The following is a 20,282-nucleotide window of genomic DNA, read 5'->3' as shown; positions in this document are numbered from 1 at the left end:
TTGATTGATTTTGGACAAGTGATTTTTAGATGCGAAAGTTAGAACTTCAATTTTCAATGTCCCCATTGCTAGGCCCTGTGTACTCAATCGAACAAGAAAGATGGCAGACAAGAGGCTAGCAAGTACCCTAAACAACGGCTTTATACTCTTAAGCTTCTCTGCTTATCAACAATTTATGTATCTGGATAAGATTTCCTCAATAGTTTAAACCGGCTTCGACTCACTAACTAAGCTCCAACTGTTTAGGATCTCTTCATAAATTTCCTGAAATTGTTTTTCATTCAACCCAAAAGACTCAAAAATTTTTCTCCAAACACTTCCCGTAGTTGTCTTGCGTAAACGTGAATGCTTGTTTTCGTTTGCGCCCATTACCTGTTCTGTTCGCCATTTTTCTAGTTGAGTATGGAAAAGTTAATACCATATAGAAGAGGGGCAATTCATTTTTGTATCTATACACACTCTCTGGTGATTTTTATAATCCCCAAGGCACTGACAAATTCGATAGGGGAATAATGTGTAACATGAAATTTCCATATGCAATACTGCTGTCTAGTATTTTTCACATAACTTTAGGGGCCAGGCCTGTGTTAAACAACTTTTCTGTGGGGGGTCTACAGATCGCATTCAAATCTTCCGTCATCCTTTCCCATCCTGCACGATAGCAGATTACTATCTACATTCGCAGGTAGCCAGAGTACCAAAGTCGTCGAACCTTTTTATTTGAATCTCGCAGCTTATGTACAGATAATGTATGTAAGCTCCCGGGGGGGTGGGGGGGAGTACTCCGCCCGGATTTGGGTAGGGGTGTTCCGCTGGGATCCTAAAATGGTTACCCTGTTTATGACAAAAAAACTCAAATTTTTTCGCGATTTGATTTTAACTGCGAAACCGAATGTTCTTGACGGTATTGGATAGGAAAATAATGTTCAACAGGTATAGTTTCCTCTGCTTTAGCAGAAAAAATATGACCATGATGGCATGCTCCAAATTATATTTCATTGTTTTATGTTTGCAATGATGTAGTGTTAAGCAATTGGGGCAACAGTCCTTCAACTATATCCTGTTCCCATTAAGTGACAAATTAATTAAAAAATTATATCAATTAATATTATATTATAACAATTAATTAATTATAATTTATTAATTGGTTGATTATATTTGATTATTTATTTGATTATTTATTTATCTTATCAATTAATGATGGTAATTGAACTGAGTGGAGTGCAATTTGGTCTGAAATCAAACGCGCGATTACAAAATCGCACGACCGCGTAGCGGGAGTGTGATTTGTAATTGCAAGTTTGATTTCAGACCAAAATTGCACGACACGAATTTCAATTACCACTTAATCATTATCCTTTTTGTAATCATACACAAGAAAAAGACACAATAAAGAGTGCAGAATAATCAATTTAACGTAGTAGAAGAACTAAATACGAACAAGAAAAAACATCTAAAAAAAGTTTTTATATTTTATTTTGTTTTATTTTATTGTTAATTTTTTTTTTCAGGATGCGATTGAGAGCTCTAAGGATGCGATATGGGAATTAATCGCACTCCTTTGAACCAATCAGATTGTAGGATTTGGCAGTGATTACAAAAAGGATATGATTAATTAATTAATTAATTAATTAGATAAATAAATAAATAATCAAATAAATAATCAAATAAATAATCAAATAAATAATCAAATAGATAATTAAATCAATCAATCAATCAATCAATCAATAAATCAATAAATCAATAAATCAATAAATCAATAAATCAATAAATATAGAAGATATTACATGGGCGTGCGGAGATACGAAATTTATCTTCGAGTGTTGAAAAGATCTTTCACAAGTGAGCGCAGCGAACGAACGAGTGAGAGATTTTCAAGACGAGAAGATAAATTTCTTGAATGAAGTATGTTTTTGTTTTTTCAGGCAATTCATTCCGTGTATTTTTGAATAGCCATCGCAATGGTGTTATTTTCACGTGTTAAAATATCAATTTTTCGAAATAGAGAAGAATAGATATTTTATTTTATTATATAATAAATCGTAATATTTCGTATGTTAAAAAAGAGGAAAACAACGCGTTGTATAAAGGGAGGTAGTCCGCACCCTGGACCTCTCCTCTGAATCCGCCCTTATTTTAGATGCCTTCGTTTTCAATACTTTTTGACCCAAAGCCTTTGCATACTTCGAAAAACTGATAGATTTGCTGGTTCGTACTCATGGCACTTTTATGGCTCTTGGCTCTCCCAATATACTAGCGTTTAAAAATATTGACGTTAGGAATCTTTTCTCATTTCAAATTTGCCAACCATTAAAACAAAATATCGCTTTATTTCGTTAGCCAATGTAGAGATCACTAGTCTCCCTCGCATCCGTTTTTAGTGTCGGTCGTCACGCAACGCGACACTAAAAACGGATGCGAGGGAGACTAAGAGATCACTGGTTGGACCACAGGGAGCCCGGCTTTGGGATTTGTACATGAATAAATGAATCAATAAAGTGCTTTGGGTTCCCTGTGTTGAGATTTGAAACAAGGCGCTGATACGTTGAATTTCCGGTAATCGTACCACAGGGAGCCCGGCTTTGGGATTTGTACATGAATAAATGAATCAATAAAGTGCTTTGGGTTTCCTGTGTTGAGATTTGAAACAAGGCACTGATACGTTGAATTTCCGGTAATCGTACTACCAGTAACTTGATAGCAGATTAACGTAACGTATTAGTGTAACGCACGCCCTAGTAAATAGTAAGAAAGAGAGAAGGGCTGAAACAAGGCAAGTTTATCGTTACATGTGCACCAGCGGTTGATGGGACCAGTGCTAATGAGTTTTAGAGGAACGCAGTCTGAATGTCAACGTGACGAGTGCTGGCAATCAGAATCTGGAATCAAATGAAAACAAATCAAATATTCAAGGAGCACAATGCTTTGTGTTATGGTGAGCAAGGTATATTTTTCAAAATATTTGACCGTTAATTTCGTCGTCAGGATCTAAAATCTCATGTTTTTTTCTTCAGGCTTTTGAAAAACTTTTCTGTATCTGGAGCGGAATCCCAGGTTCCACTATCAAGGTTAAATGGAATGTTCTGCAAAGTTCTGGAGAAAGAAAATGGAGTTCCTGATAAAGAAAAAGGACGAATAGGACATTTCCCCTCTGTGGTACGCCAGAAAGTTCGTTTAGAGCGAGGCGGAAAGCGAACCTATGTATAATATAAATAAAAATAGAATGCTGCATTTCAATGAAACTGTCATGAATCTGTCAAAGTCTATTGTTTGAAAGCGGATATTTACCAGAGAGGTCACGGTTGTAGAGCTAACTGGTCCCATCAACCACTGGTCCACATACATTTAAAGTATGGCTTACAAATATCATTGTTTTGTGTGTCACAGATTAATATTCCCTATAAATAAGACATGCTGTCGGCAAGTTTATTTGTCATGTGATCGTTTGGTGCTGTATTTGCTGGTAATAAACCCTGGCGAATTATTTTAACGGCGGTTTCAAAATCGGTACTCAAATTAGTTTCAGCCCTTCTCTCTTTCTTACCATTTACTAGGGCGTGCGTTACACTGATACGTTACGTTAATCTGCTATCAAGTTACTGGTAGTACGATTACCGGAAATTCAACGTATCAGTGCCTTGTTTCAAATCTCAACACAGGAAACCCAAAGCACTTTATTGATTCATTTATTCATGTACAAATCCCAAAGCCGGGCTCCCTGTGATCGTACTACCATTAACTTGATAGCAGATTAACGTAACGTATCAGTGTAACGCACGCCCAAGTAAATGGTTACCATTTACTAGGGCGTGCGTTACACTAATACGTTAAATTTGAATTATAAGCTGCTCTCGAATTACTTACATTAATCTGCTATCAAGTTACCAAATTTCAACACAGGAAACCCAAAGCACTTTATTGATTTATTTATTCATGTACAGATTCTAAAGCCGGGCTCCCTGTGGTTGGACATAAATATCGTTTGTTGTTGGGCTCCCTGTGTCCTTGTCTTGTCACATGCTAAGCACAAGATTTGAACGGGAAAGGATTCACAAAACATCAAGAAACGTCTAACTCTCTTTACATTTTCTCGTTGTTTGGTCCTTTTTAACCCTTACATACAAGGTAAGGAGAAACGATACTAATGAATGCAATCTCTGTTTCTATTTTACGAAGTTTAAATTGAAGAGACCAGCTCAAAAGCCCACAAATTTCACAATTTTATTCGCTTGGAATCACATTGTTTTGCTCGAACTCCGTCATTAAACTTAAACTTTGGTAGCGTTTAAAGTAGGGCTCAGGACTATTTGCAAGAGGGAATTAATTAGGGTTTCTTTCAGTGCAAATGTTGGGATAATTCTGGTGTAAATCGTTAAAGGGGCCTCGCCTGGATGTAAATGAAATATGTTTTGATCCTCTTTGATCGTGCAGTTTATATATATATATATAGATACTTTTAAGTGCAAATGAACCCTTTGACAATACATTCAATACTGGTTCTGCATAAAGTAAATAGTTGATTGGTAAAATATTTCTTGATTTGAGTGATGCGTCTCTAAGTTATGAAGGTTTATACTTCCAATATGTTGGTGATGGTGACGTCAGGTAAGGTATTTGAGTGTTTTTGTTGTAACTAGTAATAATAAATGCTGGCCATTTTGAAAATAAAAGATTTAAATAGCTTTCATGTAAACCATGAGTAAAATAATGATGCTTTTTAAATACTGTTTCTATGAACCAGTTCGATTTTGCATATTTAATTAAGCCTTAATAGACGTCACATCATTAACATATTGGAAGTATAAACCTTCATAACTTAGAAACGATTGTATTGTCAAAGGATTTATTTGCAATTTAATTTGGCACAAACGTTTATTGTGTACGAAAGTACGAAAATATGGACTAAAGAGTGGGCATCCCCTAATTCGTTGAGAAGATTTTTTTTAATAGGGCTTGCGGCGCCATACTTTTTGGGAAAATAGGATGATGTAAACTTAAATTACAAGCTCTCTTAGTCCATATCGCCTGGAAATAATCACATAAACAATTTCAAATGATACATATTAACATATCATGATTATAAACACAAAGTTGCTCATTTTGTTGTCTTTAAGAATGAATTCTCATCGGTTAAATTTCCAAAACAGTACATTTTGATGGTGCTTTATGATCCAAATTTTTGGACATTTTCACGATTCACTCAAAATCTAGCCCAATGATCTACCTTCCTTTTTTAATATGTTGTAGCCTTAGTAAACCTGGACTTACAGTAGAAAAATCAGGGTAGGTCACAGTGTAAAATTTTAAGATAATCACTGTTGAAGACAAAAATGCCTTGTCCGCCATATTGAAAGAGCTCCACCACAGGAGGCCCAACCACTGAATGATTACCTTGTATCACATGACAAATCGAAGAAACGGCCCATGACTACTATACCTTAAATCCGTCAAGTAAAGCCTTCCAACCTTTCCTTTGTATCCCCTGATATTGAGTATTGATCCTTCCTCAATACTCCCTTTGCTTTTCACAAAATACTCGTTCTTTAGATGATGAGAAAGACGCCTTGTAACAGCACTGCATTGATCATGTGTGAAATCAGAATAAGGTTTTGGTGGATGTCAATCAAAGTATTCAAGAGCACATATATATATGCCTTATACGTATGGAATATTGTGAAAACACCTTGATTCACGTCCACCAGAACCAAGTTCGTAACAACAGCAAATTGTACAATTTCCCACATGTAATTGAGAAGTGCTGTAAACAGCCCAACTTCAAATCTCATATATCTCATGGTATTTCTGTTCTCATTTTATTCACACAGTTGATGACGATGAGTTTAGGTGGTTTGGTTGGCTGTCTTCGAGCCTGTGTCTTAGCTTTTCTAATCTGCGTCTTCCAACTTGGAGGTGTAACTGCAGCCAAACCAAATATCATTTTCATAGTTGCTGATGACCTGGTAATTAAGTATATATATATCTTGGCAAAATAATATGTCATTGAAAAAATCTGGCCTATCGTATGATATATATAAATTTTTTCCAATAAATAATATTTTTCTAACCATCACTTTCTGCCATATAATTAGGGTACAGTGTGTGTATCTCTTGGCAAAATAACGTGAATACTTCCTGCTGTATTGGGGACAGTGTGCATGTAATATATGCAGTATGAGTGGCCGTGTTGTATCAGATGAACAACCACGAGGCGTAGCCTGTATATGACTAAAATTTTCAAACTTAAAGCTTAAAATCCAACTTAAAGTTTATGCAAATGAACACAGTTTCGTATCAGATTTACAACACTCTTCACGGTCGTGATTTCTGTTGTGTTTTCCTCATGAATTATTCATGAGTTTGATATTACCATTTACAACACACGGTAACTCGTGCAATTAGAGTCCAACCTAGTGCGCCTCCAGACATGAACTCCACAGTATTTTAGAGACAGTACCATAAGAGCGCATTGTCACCATACATATCATGGCCATGGTAGGGCAATAAGTTAGTAAACTGTTATTAATGGTTATTGGGTTTCCCACATGAAATAATATATGTGTGATTTATATGCCAAAATACTCCAGTTTGGAGTTCTCTGTTGCTCAGGCTTAGCCTCAACTTTGTGCAGAATATTCATGTGTTCAAATGAAGGTCTTTGGAATTTCCAAGTGTTTATAATGTTATAGTTGAGCATTCTTTACTTTACCATTGGTATTTGTGAATATTTAGACACTGATACGAGCTAACCCTGAGTCTGTAATCAAGGAACTCGGCTGTTATTTGGATTTCAAAATGGTCTTTTGATATCAATACATATGGATTTCCTTAAATTTTGTCTACACTGTTTTTTTGTTGTTGTTGTTTTAAGGGATGGAATGATGTCAGTTTCCATGGCTCACCTCAGATCCCAACCCCGAATATTGATGAGCTGGCAAACAAGGGAGTCATTTTGAATAACTACTATGTTCAACCAATATGTACTCCAACGAGAAGTGCAATAATGACTGGAAAATATCCTATACATACAGGTGAACAAATTTACAATTCACTGAGTGTATTTTTTCTATAAACAAATAACTAACACACTAAGTACAAAACTAGAGTACTGTATGCATGATAGACTGCATTGGTTTAAAGACGCCATATAAGATAAATGATACCTTTTATTCTTATTAATTATTTTAGTATTAAATATTATTAGTTTTATATTTAGGTCTAAGAGTAAATGGTTTGAACCCAGGTGTTGAAGTTTGTTATGAATTGCGATCGCTTGGGTGAGTGTAGTCTTGAACACTTGACACAAAATGGAACTCTGCTACGTGTATTACATATAGCACCAACTACCATCAATGCCTTACAGTTCTAAAACTCATAAATATTTAATGAGGAGAAAACAAAGCAAATCACTACTGTGACGGTAGTTTGGAAATGTGTTCTTAATTTGCATTAAATTTCGTAAACTTTTCCTTTGATTTTCTCCAAAGAATATTCATTAGTTTGAGAAGTAATATCAAACACTTGAGAGAGTTCTTTCTCCGATTTCCAAACACCTCAAAGTCAGTTAAACTCAGCTGCACCTCGTTTTTTCAACTCACTTTTGGTGTGTGGAAATCAAAGGAAGAACTCTCTCGCGTGTTTGAAATATTACTTAAAAGCTGGTATACAAACTTAGAACAAAAACCCACAATTACTGGCACCTTACAAAAGACTCATTCACAACCTCAAACAAAAGACTGTAACTTGCGACCACACCAACAAATTTTTACATAACAATACCGACTCATTACTATTCACATTATTACGACTGCACCAGAGGTATAAATACCATAACTGTCTTTTGTTTTCTCACTGGACTCTGAAGAGGACTTCCACTCACGTTGTTGAAATGTCAGTCACTACCAACAACAGTCTTAAACTACACTAACCCAGACGATTGCACTTCACAACAATTATTTAGATCTGCTGCTCAACAACTTTGGCTAAAAACTTACATGTAGTAAGAAATAAAATAACAAGAAATTTATAAATTTATTATTGAATAATATTTTGAATGGTATCCAACGTACATCTTCAGACTTTAATGAATTTCTTGCTAGAGTTGTACTCAGTTGGGCCAATGTAGCAAGGATGGAGCCCAGCTTTTCAGGAAGTGTTAGGAGAGGCTAAAGTTTACAACATGCAACCCCGGGGGGGTTACTCCCACATATGGACTATACGGGGATGATCCGCTGAACAGGGTATGGTTTTTCGAGCTTCTTGTCATAAATAGGGTATGCAATTTCACTCAAGTTCCAAGTTCTTCCTGAGTTTCCTGTCATATTGAGGGTTTCTACTTTCGTATTGACCGAAACTGATTATTATGGTCGTAAAAAAATGACAGGAACTCAGTGCAATTAATTATATCTTTTGTCATAAACAGGGTCTACAAATTTGTTTTTTTTTGTCATAAACAGGGTACCCCTTTCAGAATCCCGGCGGACACCCCTACCCAAATTCTGGCGGATGCTGAATAAAATTGTTCATTTTTATCGCCCACTTTTTACTGTGAAGAAAATATGTTGCTTGGCTACTATCTGGGCCATACAAATAAGTTTAAATAAGTTTCAAATCATTTTCAATTTTCATTGATTTTCATCCAAGTGCCCCTTTAAAGTCTTACCAAAAATATTATTTCTCCTCAGAAAAACACCCCCTCTCCCCCAACCCCTGCCTCTGCCATCCATATTTGTCATATTGTATGAGGGGATTCTCTTTCTATTGGGTAATTGACAATATTAACAATATTAATTTATATAACATTTGTTAGGTATGCAGCATAGTGTAATAGAAGCCTCGCAGCCATATGGGCTGGGTCTTAATGAGACGCTTCTACCTCAGTACTTGAAAAAATTGGGATATGCTACTCATGGAGTAGGCAAGGTACTGAATAAAAGAAATAGTCAATAAATTTTTTCAATTTTCGTCATAATACTGGGAGTCATTGCCAATCTCTCTAGTCAGAGGCTAATGTTTATGTTGTACAAGACACGCTCCACACCACTACATTTACTGCAATTTTAATACAAGCTCTTTGACTCCAAGTTGCACACTGAAATTTGGTTTTTTGCTACAGCAAGTCAAAAATATGAATAGTACTGACTGATAAGGTTTGATTGACAGCAGTGAAAAACCAAACTTCAGTGTGCAGATCACAAACAAAGAGTTTGCATGTCTATGAAAATTACAGTAATGTTTTAAGCACGATTCTCAACTCAGTCCTGTTGAGGAGAGAGAAAAACCAGTAAACCTGGAGAAAAACCCTCCAGGGGAGGGGAGAGAACAACAATCCTAACAAACTCTATTCACACGGGGCAGCTGTAGGGCTCTAAACAGCGACCCAGGCCTTGTGAACCGCAGTGGTTAAAGGCGACTCATTACTCTAGCAGAGTACACCTCCTATGCATGGCACCTAATAATCCTTGAACTAAAGGCTTTCTTGCTCAACTGTTTAGTTATTTTGCTTGATATTGCAGTGGCATCTTGGTTTTTTTGAGCGTGACTACACTCCAACGCACAGAGGATTTGACTCATTCTTTGGATACTGGTGCGGTAAAAGCGATTACTGGGATCATTCTAACAACGAGGTTGGAGGATGGGGGCTTGATCTTCATGATGGTGATAAGGTACTAAGGCTGCGTTCATAATGTATGGCAGAGGGGGGAGGCGGGTGAAATCTTTAAATGACAAAAAAATTCTTAAGCCCCTTCCCCTTTGAAGTCCCCCAAAAAATAACTATCCCCCCGGGCAATCTCTCATAGGTTCTTCTAAAAATTTTGCATCCCCCCCATTTCTCTGAAAAAAATTTTCAAGCCCACCCACATTTTACTGGTAAAAATTTGTCTGATCCCCCCTAAATTTCACCTGCCCCCCCCTCTGCCATACATTATGAACGCAGCCTAAATATATTCTGGTTTTTCATAATAGATCATTAAAATCTCATTTAACCCTGGAAAAAAAAAACACAAAAAAACAGTTAAATCAAGGTAGAGACCTAACAAATTATACTCACATTGAATGGCATGTCCAGGGACCACACCCTAGACCCTGGCCAGAAGTGAGAGGTACACTAAGTGCACAATAGCCACACCACACTATACAGCCTTGAATGTGTCTGAATGATTACATTAATTTTGATTATAATGTTTTCAGAATGTTTGGACGGAATGGGGGCAGTACAGCACTGAATTATTTTCCAAAAAAGCTGTTGATGTCATCCAGTCTCACAACACTTCAGATCCATTGTTTCTGTACTTGGCTTTCCAAGCTGTTCACAGTGCTAACTACATACAGCCCTTGCAGGCCCCTCCTAACTTGATTGCAAAGTTTGGTGGCATTAAGAACATGCAGCGTAGGATATTTGCAGCCATGGTAACATCCATGGATCAGTCAATAAAAAAGGTGAAGATGGATGGATGGAGGGAGGGAGAGAGGGAAGGAGCGAGGGAGGGAGGGAGGGATGGATGGATGGATGGATGCATGCATGCATGGATGGATGTAAGGGTGGCCAGTATTGTAATCAGTCATCAACGCCATGCATCCCACACGCCACCGCGGTTATTAGGATTTGCAGCGGGGTTGAAATTCTTATTTCGTATTGGCACCATGTCATTCTTGTACTTCTCAAGCCACTGCAACATGTTTTGGAGTACTTCAGGGTGGTTCTTAGCTTGGTTTACGTATTCACATGGATCACTTGAAAGATCGAACAGGCAGGGCCCAGTCTCCTTGGTACATTGAACGGTCAATGGTGGAGGCTTGGTGCATGTTACCACTGCGTTCTTTAGGGTGGTGGGTTTGGGTTGTTTTTGGGTGGCCTCGAAGGCCTGGTGGTGGATACCAACCACTCCATCATGAAGCTGAAAAGTATGAATGAAAATATGCAATACATTTGGAGCTGTGAGTTAGCCGTGCCCGTTTTAGATCGACCCAGAGGTTGTTTCAGGATTAGATCAATTTGAAGGAAAAGAATGAGTCAATGGATGGATGGATGGGTGGGTGGATGAATGGATAGAGGGGTGGGTGGGTGGGTGGGTGGGTGGATGGATGGATGGATGGATGGTTGGATGGATGGTTGGATAGATGCATGGATGGATGCATGCATGGATGCATGGATGGATGGATGCATGGATGCATGCATGGATGGATGGATGGATGGATGGATGGATGGATGGATGGGGAATGAAGGAAGGAAGGAAGGAATGAATTAGGAAATGAATGAATGAATGAATTCAATCAAACGAAAAAATGAATAAATAGATTGAAGAATGAATGGATAAATGAACAAATGCTTGAGTTTACGAAAGAAAAAACAATTTGAAAAGATAAGTAAATTAATAAAGAAATAACTCAATGAATTACCCATTGGTTCTATTGATTGGCCCAGACTTCTTCAATTGAATCCACCTGTAATCTTTTATTGATATTTGATGTGTCTCTTCAGTTTGTCTCTTCTATTTGTGGATAGGTTGTGGATGCTCTGAAGGCCAACAATATGTACAACAATTCCATTATTGTATTCACTACAGACAACGGTGGACCTGCAAATGGCTTTGACATGAACATGGCCAGTAACTACCCATTACGAGGGGTCAAAGCCACACTCTGGGAAGGTTGGTATTATATTTGTTTATTTATTTCTAAATATCATAGCCTGCGTGCAGCCGGCCTCTAACTGACGAGAGAAAAGTCTGGCTGCACGCAGGCTATAAATATCAGTGCTAAGCATGTATTTATATTGGTCCCTCTTGAAATAGTGATCATGATGCATTCTGGTCTAGCTTGGGTACAAAAATATTCCGTTTAACATATTTCATTCTTTCGAGAACCTTGTTGGTTCTCTCCTGTTCGAGTACGGTTTTCTCCTGGGCCCAGTTGTACGAAGCCTGGATAGAGCTATCCAACGGATAAATCTTATCCAGTGGATGAATTTATTGGATAACAGCATCGACTTATCCACTGGATAAGGATTTATCCGCCGGATAGCGCTATCCACGCTTTGTACAACCGGGCCTTGGTTTACAGTTTCCTCCCTTAAAAAATGAAATTTCTCAGTTTGACCTGATGTCTAGAGCTTTATTCATGTGACTCTGAAAAAGCAATTACTCGTTGTATGTTACTCGTTCTCTGCTGCTCGTCTTGTAACTCTCTCCAAGAAGTATAATCACATCACTCCTGTCCTTTGTTCTCTGCATTGGCTTCCTGTGAAACATCGCATCAATTTCAAGATTCTACTCCTCACTTTCAAAGCACTTCATGGTCTGGCTCCTGTCTACTTGTCTGATCTCATAACTGTGTATAAACCTAAAAGAACTCTCCGCTCATCCAAGGAACTGCTTCTTGTTACTTGTCCGTACAATCTTAAATCTTATGGTTATCGTTGTTTTTCTGTGTCTGCTCCTGTTCTATGGAATTCACTACCGTCTCCTCTTAGAAACACTTCATGTCTAAAAACTTTTAAGAAAGACCTTAAGACTCATTTGTTTAAACTAGCTTTTGAATTATAATTTATATATATTTTACAGCGCTTAGAGCCGACTTGTATAGGCGCTATATAAATAATATTATATTATTATTATTATTATTATTATGTTCAGCGTAAAATAATTAGTAATTTAATAATAATTGATGATTTAATACATTTTACATTCGTTTAGGTGGAATTCGTGGCGCGTCCTTTGTTCACAGTCCCCTTATTAAATCTACTGGCCGAGTTAGCACCCAAATGATGCATGTCACTGATTGGTTACCCACACTGTACGTGCGTGCAGGGGGTGATATCCATGATATGCAGGAATCAGATGGTTTTGATATTTGGGACAGTATTGTTACTGATGACATGTCCCCCCGGACAGAGATTCTCATTAATATTGACCCTGTGTCGAACGCCGCTGCTTATCGAGTTGAGAACTGGAAGATTGTTGTTAATGAGAGTAAGTAAAACGCGTGGTGCACCGACGAACCGTAGCTGACAGGCCAGTTCATTGACCGATTAACTTACTGGCTGACCAACCGATTCACTGACTAAATGAATGACTGACTTCCATCCATCCATTCATCCATCCATCCATCCATCCATCCACCCACCCACCCATCCATCCATCCATCCACCCAGCCATCCATCCATCCATCCATCCACCCGACCACCCACCCACCCATCCATCCATGCATCCATCCATCCATCCGTCCATCCATCCATCCATCCATCCATGCAATTATGCATCCCTGCATCCACTCACCCACCCACCTATCCATCCATGCATGCATGCATGCATGCATCCAACCAAACATCCATCCAACCATCCATCCATCCACCCACCCACCCACCCACCCACCCACCCATCCCTCTATCCATTCATCCACCCACCCATCCATCCATCCATTGACTCATTCTTTTCCTTCAAATTGATCTAATCCTGAAACAACCTCTGGGTCGATCTAAAACGGGCACGGCTAACTCACAGCTCCAAATGTATTGCATATTTTCATTCATACTTTTCAGCTTCACGATGGAGTGGTTGGTATCCACCACCAGGCCTCGAGGCCACCCAAAAACAACCCAAACCCACCACCCTAAAGAACGCAGTGGTAACATGCACCAAGCCTCCACCATTGACCGTTCAATGTACCAAGGAGACTGGGCCCTGCCTGTTCGATCTTTCAAGTGATCCATGTGAATACGTAAACCAAGCTAAGAACCACCCTGAAGTACTCCAAAACATGTTGCAGTGGCTTGAGAAGTACAAGAATGACATGGTGCCAATACGAAATAAGAATTTCGACCCCGCTGCAAATCCTAATAACCGCGGTGGCGTGTGGGATGCATGGCGTTGATGACTGATTACAATACTGGCCACCCTTACAAAGTCAACCAATCAAACCTTGTCCTCTCTTTGTAAATCATTTTGTTATGCAACCAGCACGTCCGCACTGTTAACGTTTTCCTACTAACTACAAATTTTGGTGTTTCTACAAGATATTTGGGAATCCTTTCGCATAAGAAAGACCTTGTCCTATCCAGGTCATCTCGTTTTGATAGCCGATCAAAAACCAGCCAATCATCGCGCAGGAAGAAATCTGATCAGGCGGTCCATCGAAAAAAACATGGCGACCGAAGTCAGAAAAAAATACTCTGAATCTTTGCTTCCCTAGCTACGTTATGAACTAGCAATACATTTAAAATTCTACCCATTATTAATCCTATGGGGAAAATTGTGCGTGTGGTTTCGATTCTTTTATAAAATTATCATGAAATGATAGTTCTTTGTTCGCCGCTAAACAAGTGAAACTAGGACCGCCTGATCAACTACAACAATCCTTTGCGTGCGTTCCTCGAGATCTCCAGGGCCCAGTTGTTCAAAGCCCGATTAGTGCTAATCCTGGGTTAACTCTTGATAAGACCTATAGAGAGTTAATCATGGATTAGCGCTAATCCAGCTTTGAACAACCCGGCCCTGGATTTTCGTAATTCATTTTTCTTACGCGACCAGCACTTCCCAAAAAGACTGGGTTCTAGGCTCAGTTCCGTCAACAAAATTTCCAATGGCACAAGTTATAATTTGTTTATATTGACCAAGGAAGGCAAAAACGCAGACTTCTCATGCTTTGTTGTGTTGGTCAATTATTTATGATAATACTGTACATGGGTTTAATGTTAAAATGACTAAACAAGGCTTCGTATTCTTCTTTCAACCGATTCCGTGCGTGGCAGAGATGCAAGGGATTAGCCGATATGGTCTGGGGGCCGGCTGGTCTCTCCCCTGATGCTTCGGCTAGAACATTTTCTTGCGTAATTCGTACACCCAAGGGCAGAAGGATTTAATCGCCGTCAGGTCCGAAGTCCATACGACGCCTCAGCTCTGCGGATGTCTCGGGGGTATGGCAAAGTTGATTCGGTTTTTTTGAGTTTTTTTGGTGAGTTCGAATAACACGTTATGCACGAAATGGGGGGTGTGAATTGGGATATACCCGAGTCGGTTAACTTTACTAATTTTTAAGTCAAAGAAAGCAAGAAAGCGGAATGCTTAAGAAGCAGAGGGTTGCAGTCTTGGGCCTCTTTTAAAAAAAGCACAACTTGCTCAAGCGCAAAATGTACAAAATTGAGAAAGTCCAAGTAATAAATGCTTGGGTGTCTGTGCAGCTTTTACATACTATACAAGTACAACAGAGGAAGAGCATGAAGGAGATGGTGCTTCATGCGAGGACACTGAAGATGATGATACTTCATGTGAGGACACTGATGAGGATACTGAAGGTTTGGATAGCGACGAAGAAACTGACATTGTTACTAATGAAATAGGGATTACTAATAGTGAGGAAGACGATGACAAAGAAAGTAGAAGCTGAAACAGTCAATGTTACAAGAAGTGGTAGACGTGTGCAATTAAAAAAATTTCTTTGGAATTTAGATTGAATATAGGTAAATCTGACCAGTGCATACTTTTTTCAGGGGTGGGTCACCTGCAATTTCGCTTCTAAACTGGGGTTGGGTCATCACATTTTCAGCATCATTTTATAATGCGCCAAGATAAAAAAACATTATTCTATTCTGATTTTGCCCCCCTCCATACTTTATGACCAGTTCCTTACTACTCTCCCGCACAGGATTTTTATAACGTGTGCACGACCCACCACCAGCCACGTCACAGGGCTAGTTTTGTTTTTGAAAAATCCTTCCACAGAGTTCTCTTATGGTCGACATTTTTTCGCTTTTTTGATTGGTTTTACTTTAAAAATGAAAGATAACTACGATAATTCAACTCGATATCAGGTTTAGTGAAAATTACAATGGATGTCTTTCATTTAACTTCAAATTTTGGAAATTTCCGTGTAATTTTTCAGGACTGCATCGACAATTAAAAAGAAAGCCGGTAACCAAAAATGTCTTTCATTTAACTTCAAATTTTGAAGATTTCCGTGTACTTTTTCAGGACTATATCAACAAGAAAACTGGTAACCAAAAAATCATCGATGCTTCTTTTACTTCACGATCTTTTGGTTATTCATATTAATATTTTTACGTTTTTGTATAGATTATATTTACCGCAATGAAAGTAATAAAATAGATGAGCTTACTTACCTAGCACCAAAACAGAAAATCAGATGGACATAAGATATATCAGGGAAATTTTATTCAGTCAGCAAGTAGTCGTAATCTACGATAAAACAAAATAAAGCTTTAATAAATATTTATGTGTTTAAATATGACTAACTCAATAACCTGGACTATTAGTATCCCATCTAGCCACCACCTAATTAGCCTCCTTTGCAGCCGCTATGAGCGCTTCCGGTTCCCGTCAATCCCCTACTAGCGTACGTATCCCATCAACCCATCACCTAATAGGATACTCGCAGTCCAGGTGATTCAGAGTGATAAGAGAGAACATAATTGTCAGGGGAATTTTATTCACTCGACTAGTAGTCGTAACCTAGGATAGCATAGATGAAGCTATATTTAAAAAATATGTGCTTAAATATGAATAACTCAATCACCTGGACTGCGAGTATGCCATCTAGCCATCTCGCAACGTACAAGCTACCCAATTTGGGGTGGTAGTACCCCCCCCCCCCCCCGGGGGTACAAGCTAGATGGCATACTCGCAGTCCACCAGGTGATTGAGAGTGACAAGAGAGAGCATAATTGTCAGGGGAATTTTATTCACTCGACTAGTAGTCGTAACCTAGGATAGCATAGATGAAGCTATATTAAAAAAAAATTGTGCTTAAATATGAATAACTCAATCACCTGGACTGCGAGTATGCCATCTAGCCATCTCACAACGTACAGGCTAAATGGCATACCGCAGTCCAGGTGATTGAGAGTGACAAGAGAGAGCATAATTGTCAGGGGAATTTTATTCACTCGACTAGTAGTCGTACCCCACATGCACGAGAGCATAGATGAAACTATATTTAAAAAATATGTACTTAAATATGAATTACTCAATCACCTGGACTGCGAGTATGCCATCTAGTCATTTTGCAACGTACAGGCTAAATGGGACACTCGCAGTCCAGGTGATTGAGAGAGACTAGGGAGAGTATAATTGTCATGGAAATTTTATTCAGTCGGCTTTTAGTCGAATCCTAAGATAGCAAGAATTAAGCTATAATAAACATTTATGAGTATAAATTTGATAAACTCAATTACCTGGACTACGAGTATCCCATCTAGCCATAAGGATACTATTAATTACCGTCACTTGAAAGAAAATGCTCTTAAATACGGTTATTTGAAAAATAAATTGTATAAAATACGGTCATTTGAAAAAAAGGATACTTTTAAATACGGTTATTTGAAGGCTACTAAAGGATATTCTTAAAGTGTATATGACACGAAAACATTCCATCATTTAAAATGTATAGTTTGTTAGTAATAATAAATATATCGTAACAAAATTTGTTTCAAAAGCTTATTTCTTGAGATATTTGCGAAAGTTAATCCCAATTTGTGACGTCATTTTGTTGACACGTACTCTAGATTCAGTAGTAATGTACTAAATATAAATTGTAATTCATATGAATTAACAACAAAAGACATATTTTAGTCAGCTTCATTTGATAGCTTACGTAGTACTCTTCCAATGTTGGGAAACTGAAAAGTGTACTACTTGAAATTAAGATTCTATATTCAAACATATTTCATGTATTTGCAACAAAATCTGGAGACTTGTAAACAAAATGACGTCACAACTCGTGCTAAAAATTTTTGAATTTCTAGAGAAATGGGTTTTTGGAACAAATTTAACCGTGATATTCTTATTAATGCCAATAAACTACACATTCTTAACATTAAAATTTTTTCGTGTCATATACACTTTAAATACGGTAATTAGCAAAAAAGGATAACTCTTAAATACGGTTAAGGATACTTTTCAGTTTAAGATCATTTGGAAAAAATATACTTTTAAATGTGGTGAAGGATACCCTTAAATATGATCATTCCAAAAAATGATACTCTGAAATACGGTCAAGGATATCCTTAAATAAGGTCATTTGAAAAAAGGATACTATTTAATACGGTCATATGGAAAAATGGCGATACTCTCAAATACGGTGAAAGATACTCTTATCACAATGGTGTGTTTCGAGGAAAAGACTATCCATACCTTTGAGAGAAATCGTGTGGGAACAGTCCTTAGGGACTTGTGAGAAAATAGCAGAGGGGGAGGGGTGGGGGTGGAAACGTGGGGAGGGTCGTGACTTTTTAAGACCCTAAAAAAATGAGGGTCGAGAAAAAATGGACTGCTTAAAGGGGAGGGGTCGTTCAAATATATGCTTGAGATCATACAGTTGTAGGTTCACAGTATAAACAGATAAGAAAAATTAGCGCTAATATTATTTGGTTCAAATAACCACAACAACAACAAAGCATATCAGATGTATAAACTGTGAAGTAATATTTAAAATAGATTAACATGTTTCAAATGTCATAAAAATGTCTGATATATTTATTTTTGTTTTGATCACTATTTTCAGGGGGAGGTGTAAGTAATGGCTTCAGAGGCTTTCGAGTGAAACATTTGATGCTCGTAAAACCAGTATTTTTTTACGACAAAAACACAACACATGACGTCATTGATACGTATTTCACTTGATCTTTTAGATTTTGATAGTTTTAACCCTAAAATCCAAAATTGTGGAAAATAAAAATCTGGATTAACTCTTTGGATCGGACTTTTTCTAGGTGGAGTGTGGGATCGAGTATAAACACTTCTTTCATAATTTAATTTAAAAACAATATAGAAAGTTAAACAATACTTGAAGAATTGCTTTGACGTTGTTATTTTTAGAAATTACTGATAAACATGGCTTTTATGAAAAGAAAACGGCTAAGAGAACACAGTGAGAATCTGTAAATTTATGCCACTTATTTTGCCATTTCATTTCATTTTTATAAAGCAAGAAATCAAAAAAAAAAAAAAAAAAAAAAAAACGTTCGAACATCCCTCACCTGTGACCATGCAAGATCATATGGTAAAACTGAAAGAGAGGGGTCGTACAGTTACCATAGATACCGCAATAGAGGGTAAAACGAAAGTCTTTATTCCATAGAGATGGATATTCTGTACAGTATCATGGCACCAATGCTATTCAAGTGAAAAAAGAAAACGTGAGTAGTGACTTTTATGTGTTTTTAAAAGAATGTATATGTATATGTTTATTACTGACTATTGAATTGACGAATGGCGACCTACTATGGTCCAGATACCACAGGGAGCCCAACCCGTTTTCTACAAATGTCCTCATTTAGCTTACAAAGCAGATGGTTTAATAATGATTGAACTTGCACGAATGGACAAATGTAGTTTAAGAGTTTATTAGGAATATCAAAGATCCTTTTACTGGATGTGAACTATATGAGACCATGTGGAAGCTACTAGTTGTTCACACTCATTAAAAAGAGTTTCAAAATTAGTTCTGAAAAAGTTTACGTTTTATTCGAAGTAAAACAAAATAGATAAATTAATTAAATAAGATAGATAAAAATAAACTTGATAGACGAAACTTGTTTAAAAGATTATTAGGAGCTTCAAGGTCCTTTCAATGGATGTGAACTCCATCAGACCATGGCTATTTCACATCCAGCGGAAGGACCTTTTTCATATTCGATCGGGGATTCTTCAAAAATTTCTACAAAATCATTGAAACGTGTAATGAAGCCTCGAAATTTTACCCGATCATTGAGAAATAACAAATATTCTTTGAATTTGCCCGTTTTAAGGATTTTTTCCCCCACCAGTGAAATCCTTAAGGTGACTGCCTACTTTTGGAAATTGATTTAAGCTTTTTTTAAAACTTCGATTTTCCGAATTGAAATTTAATGCTGATTCCAAATCTGGAAAGAAAAATAGGGTGTCCCGAGCTCGTTTTCGAGATAATCAACATTTAATGGAAGCCTACGCACGAGCTTTTGGGGTAAAAATTGCGCCACCGGAAATGATTAGAAAAAAATTAAGATGAATAAGATAATAGTTATTTGCAGACTATGATTGCATGAATGAAGGCTAGTCAATCATTCTACAATAATACATGGATATTTTCGACAAAAAGACAGAGAGATACATTGATTTGTCATATTTTGTAGTTTCGGTGCTCTTATAAAATCTCATAAAGTCAACAAAAATCCCTACAAAAATCTATTTTTTCACGTGTTCCTGATTTAAACTTTTCCTAAAATGTTGATATAACCTAGATTTTTAGGAGTTTTTTCGAATGAGCTATCAAAAAATATAGAGTCCCGTGCA

General features: G+C 37.4%; 1 protein-coding gene and 1 long non-coding RNA gene across 3 annotated transcripts; both read left to right on the top strand.

Annotated features, from left to right (window-relative positions):
* Positions 1 to 2,588: 2,588 nt before the first annotated feature.
* LOC116287079 (uncharacterized) lies at positions 2,589 to 3,242 on the top strand. Its single transcript, XR_004196027.2, has 2 exons — positions 2,589 to 2,944; positions 3,015 to 3,242. It is a non-coding gene; the product is annotated as an uncharacterized LOC116287079 (long non-coding RNA).
* A 753-nt stretch (positions 3,243 to 3,995) lies between these two features.
* LOC116287081 (arylsulfatase J) lies at positions 3,996 to 15,438 on the top strand. 2 transcript variants are annotated; one of them, XM_089026527.1, is made up of 10 exons: positions 4,013 to 4,125; positions 5,248 to 5,283; positions 5,826 to 5,960; positions 6,869 to 7,028; positions 8,807 to 8,919; positions 9,513 to 9,662; positions 10,189 to 10,437; positions 11,504 to 11,648; positions 12,693 to 12,968; positions 13,538 to 15,438. In XM_089026527.1, exons 3-10 carry the CDS (start codon positions 5,829 to 5,831, stop codon positions 13,867 to 13,869), a joined length of 1,557 nt encoding a protein of 518 aa, XP_088882653.1. In that variant the 5' UTR covers positions 4,013 to 4,125; positions 5,248 to 5,283; positions 5,826 to 5,828; the 3' UTR covers positions 13,870 to 15,438. The 2 variants fall into 2 exon arrangements, with proteins under 2 accessions (XP_088882652.1, XP_088882653.1); XM_089026526.1 differs by lacking the exon at positions 5,248 to 5,283 and having other exon boundaries at positions 3,996 to 4,125.
* The last annotated feature ends 4,844 nt before the right edge of the window (positions 15,439 to 20,282 follow it).

The sequence above is a fragment of the Actinia tenebrosa genome, unplaced genomic scaffold (assembly GCF_029948245.1).
Source record: "Actinia tenebrosa isolate PJP-AT-01 unplaced genomic scaffold, QUT_ActTen_1.0 PGA_scaffold10__47_contigs__length_13832649, whole genome shotgun sequence".
Classification (NCBI taxonomy): domain Eukaryota; kingdom Metazoa; phylum Cnidaria; class Anthozoa; order Actiniaria; family Actiniidae; genus Actinia; species Actinia tenebrosa.
The sequence above is the reverse complement of the archived record's forward strand: the minus strand, read 5'-3'. Positions and strand labels throughout refer to the sequence as shown.

Excerpts from the sequence above, each read along its gene's own strand:
- LOC116287081 (XM_089026526.1), top strand. The coding sequence starts at position 5,829 with ATGACGATGAGTTTAGGTGGTTTGGTTGGCTGTCTTCGAGCCTGTGTC. Across the intron at positions 8,920-9,512 it reads CTACTCATGGAGTAGGCAAG|TGGCATCTTGGTTTTTTTGA; the intron begins GTACTGAATAAA and ends TTGATATTGCAG. Across the intron at positions 11,649-12,692 it reads CAAAGCCACACTCTGGGAAG|GTGGAATTCGTGGCGCGTCC; the intron begins GTTGGTATTATA and ends ACATTCGTTTAG.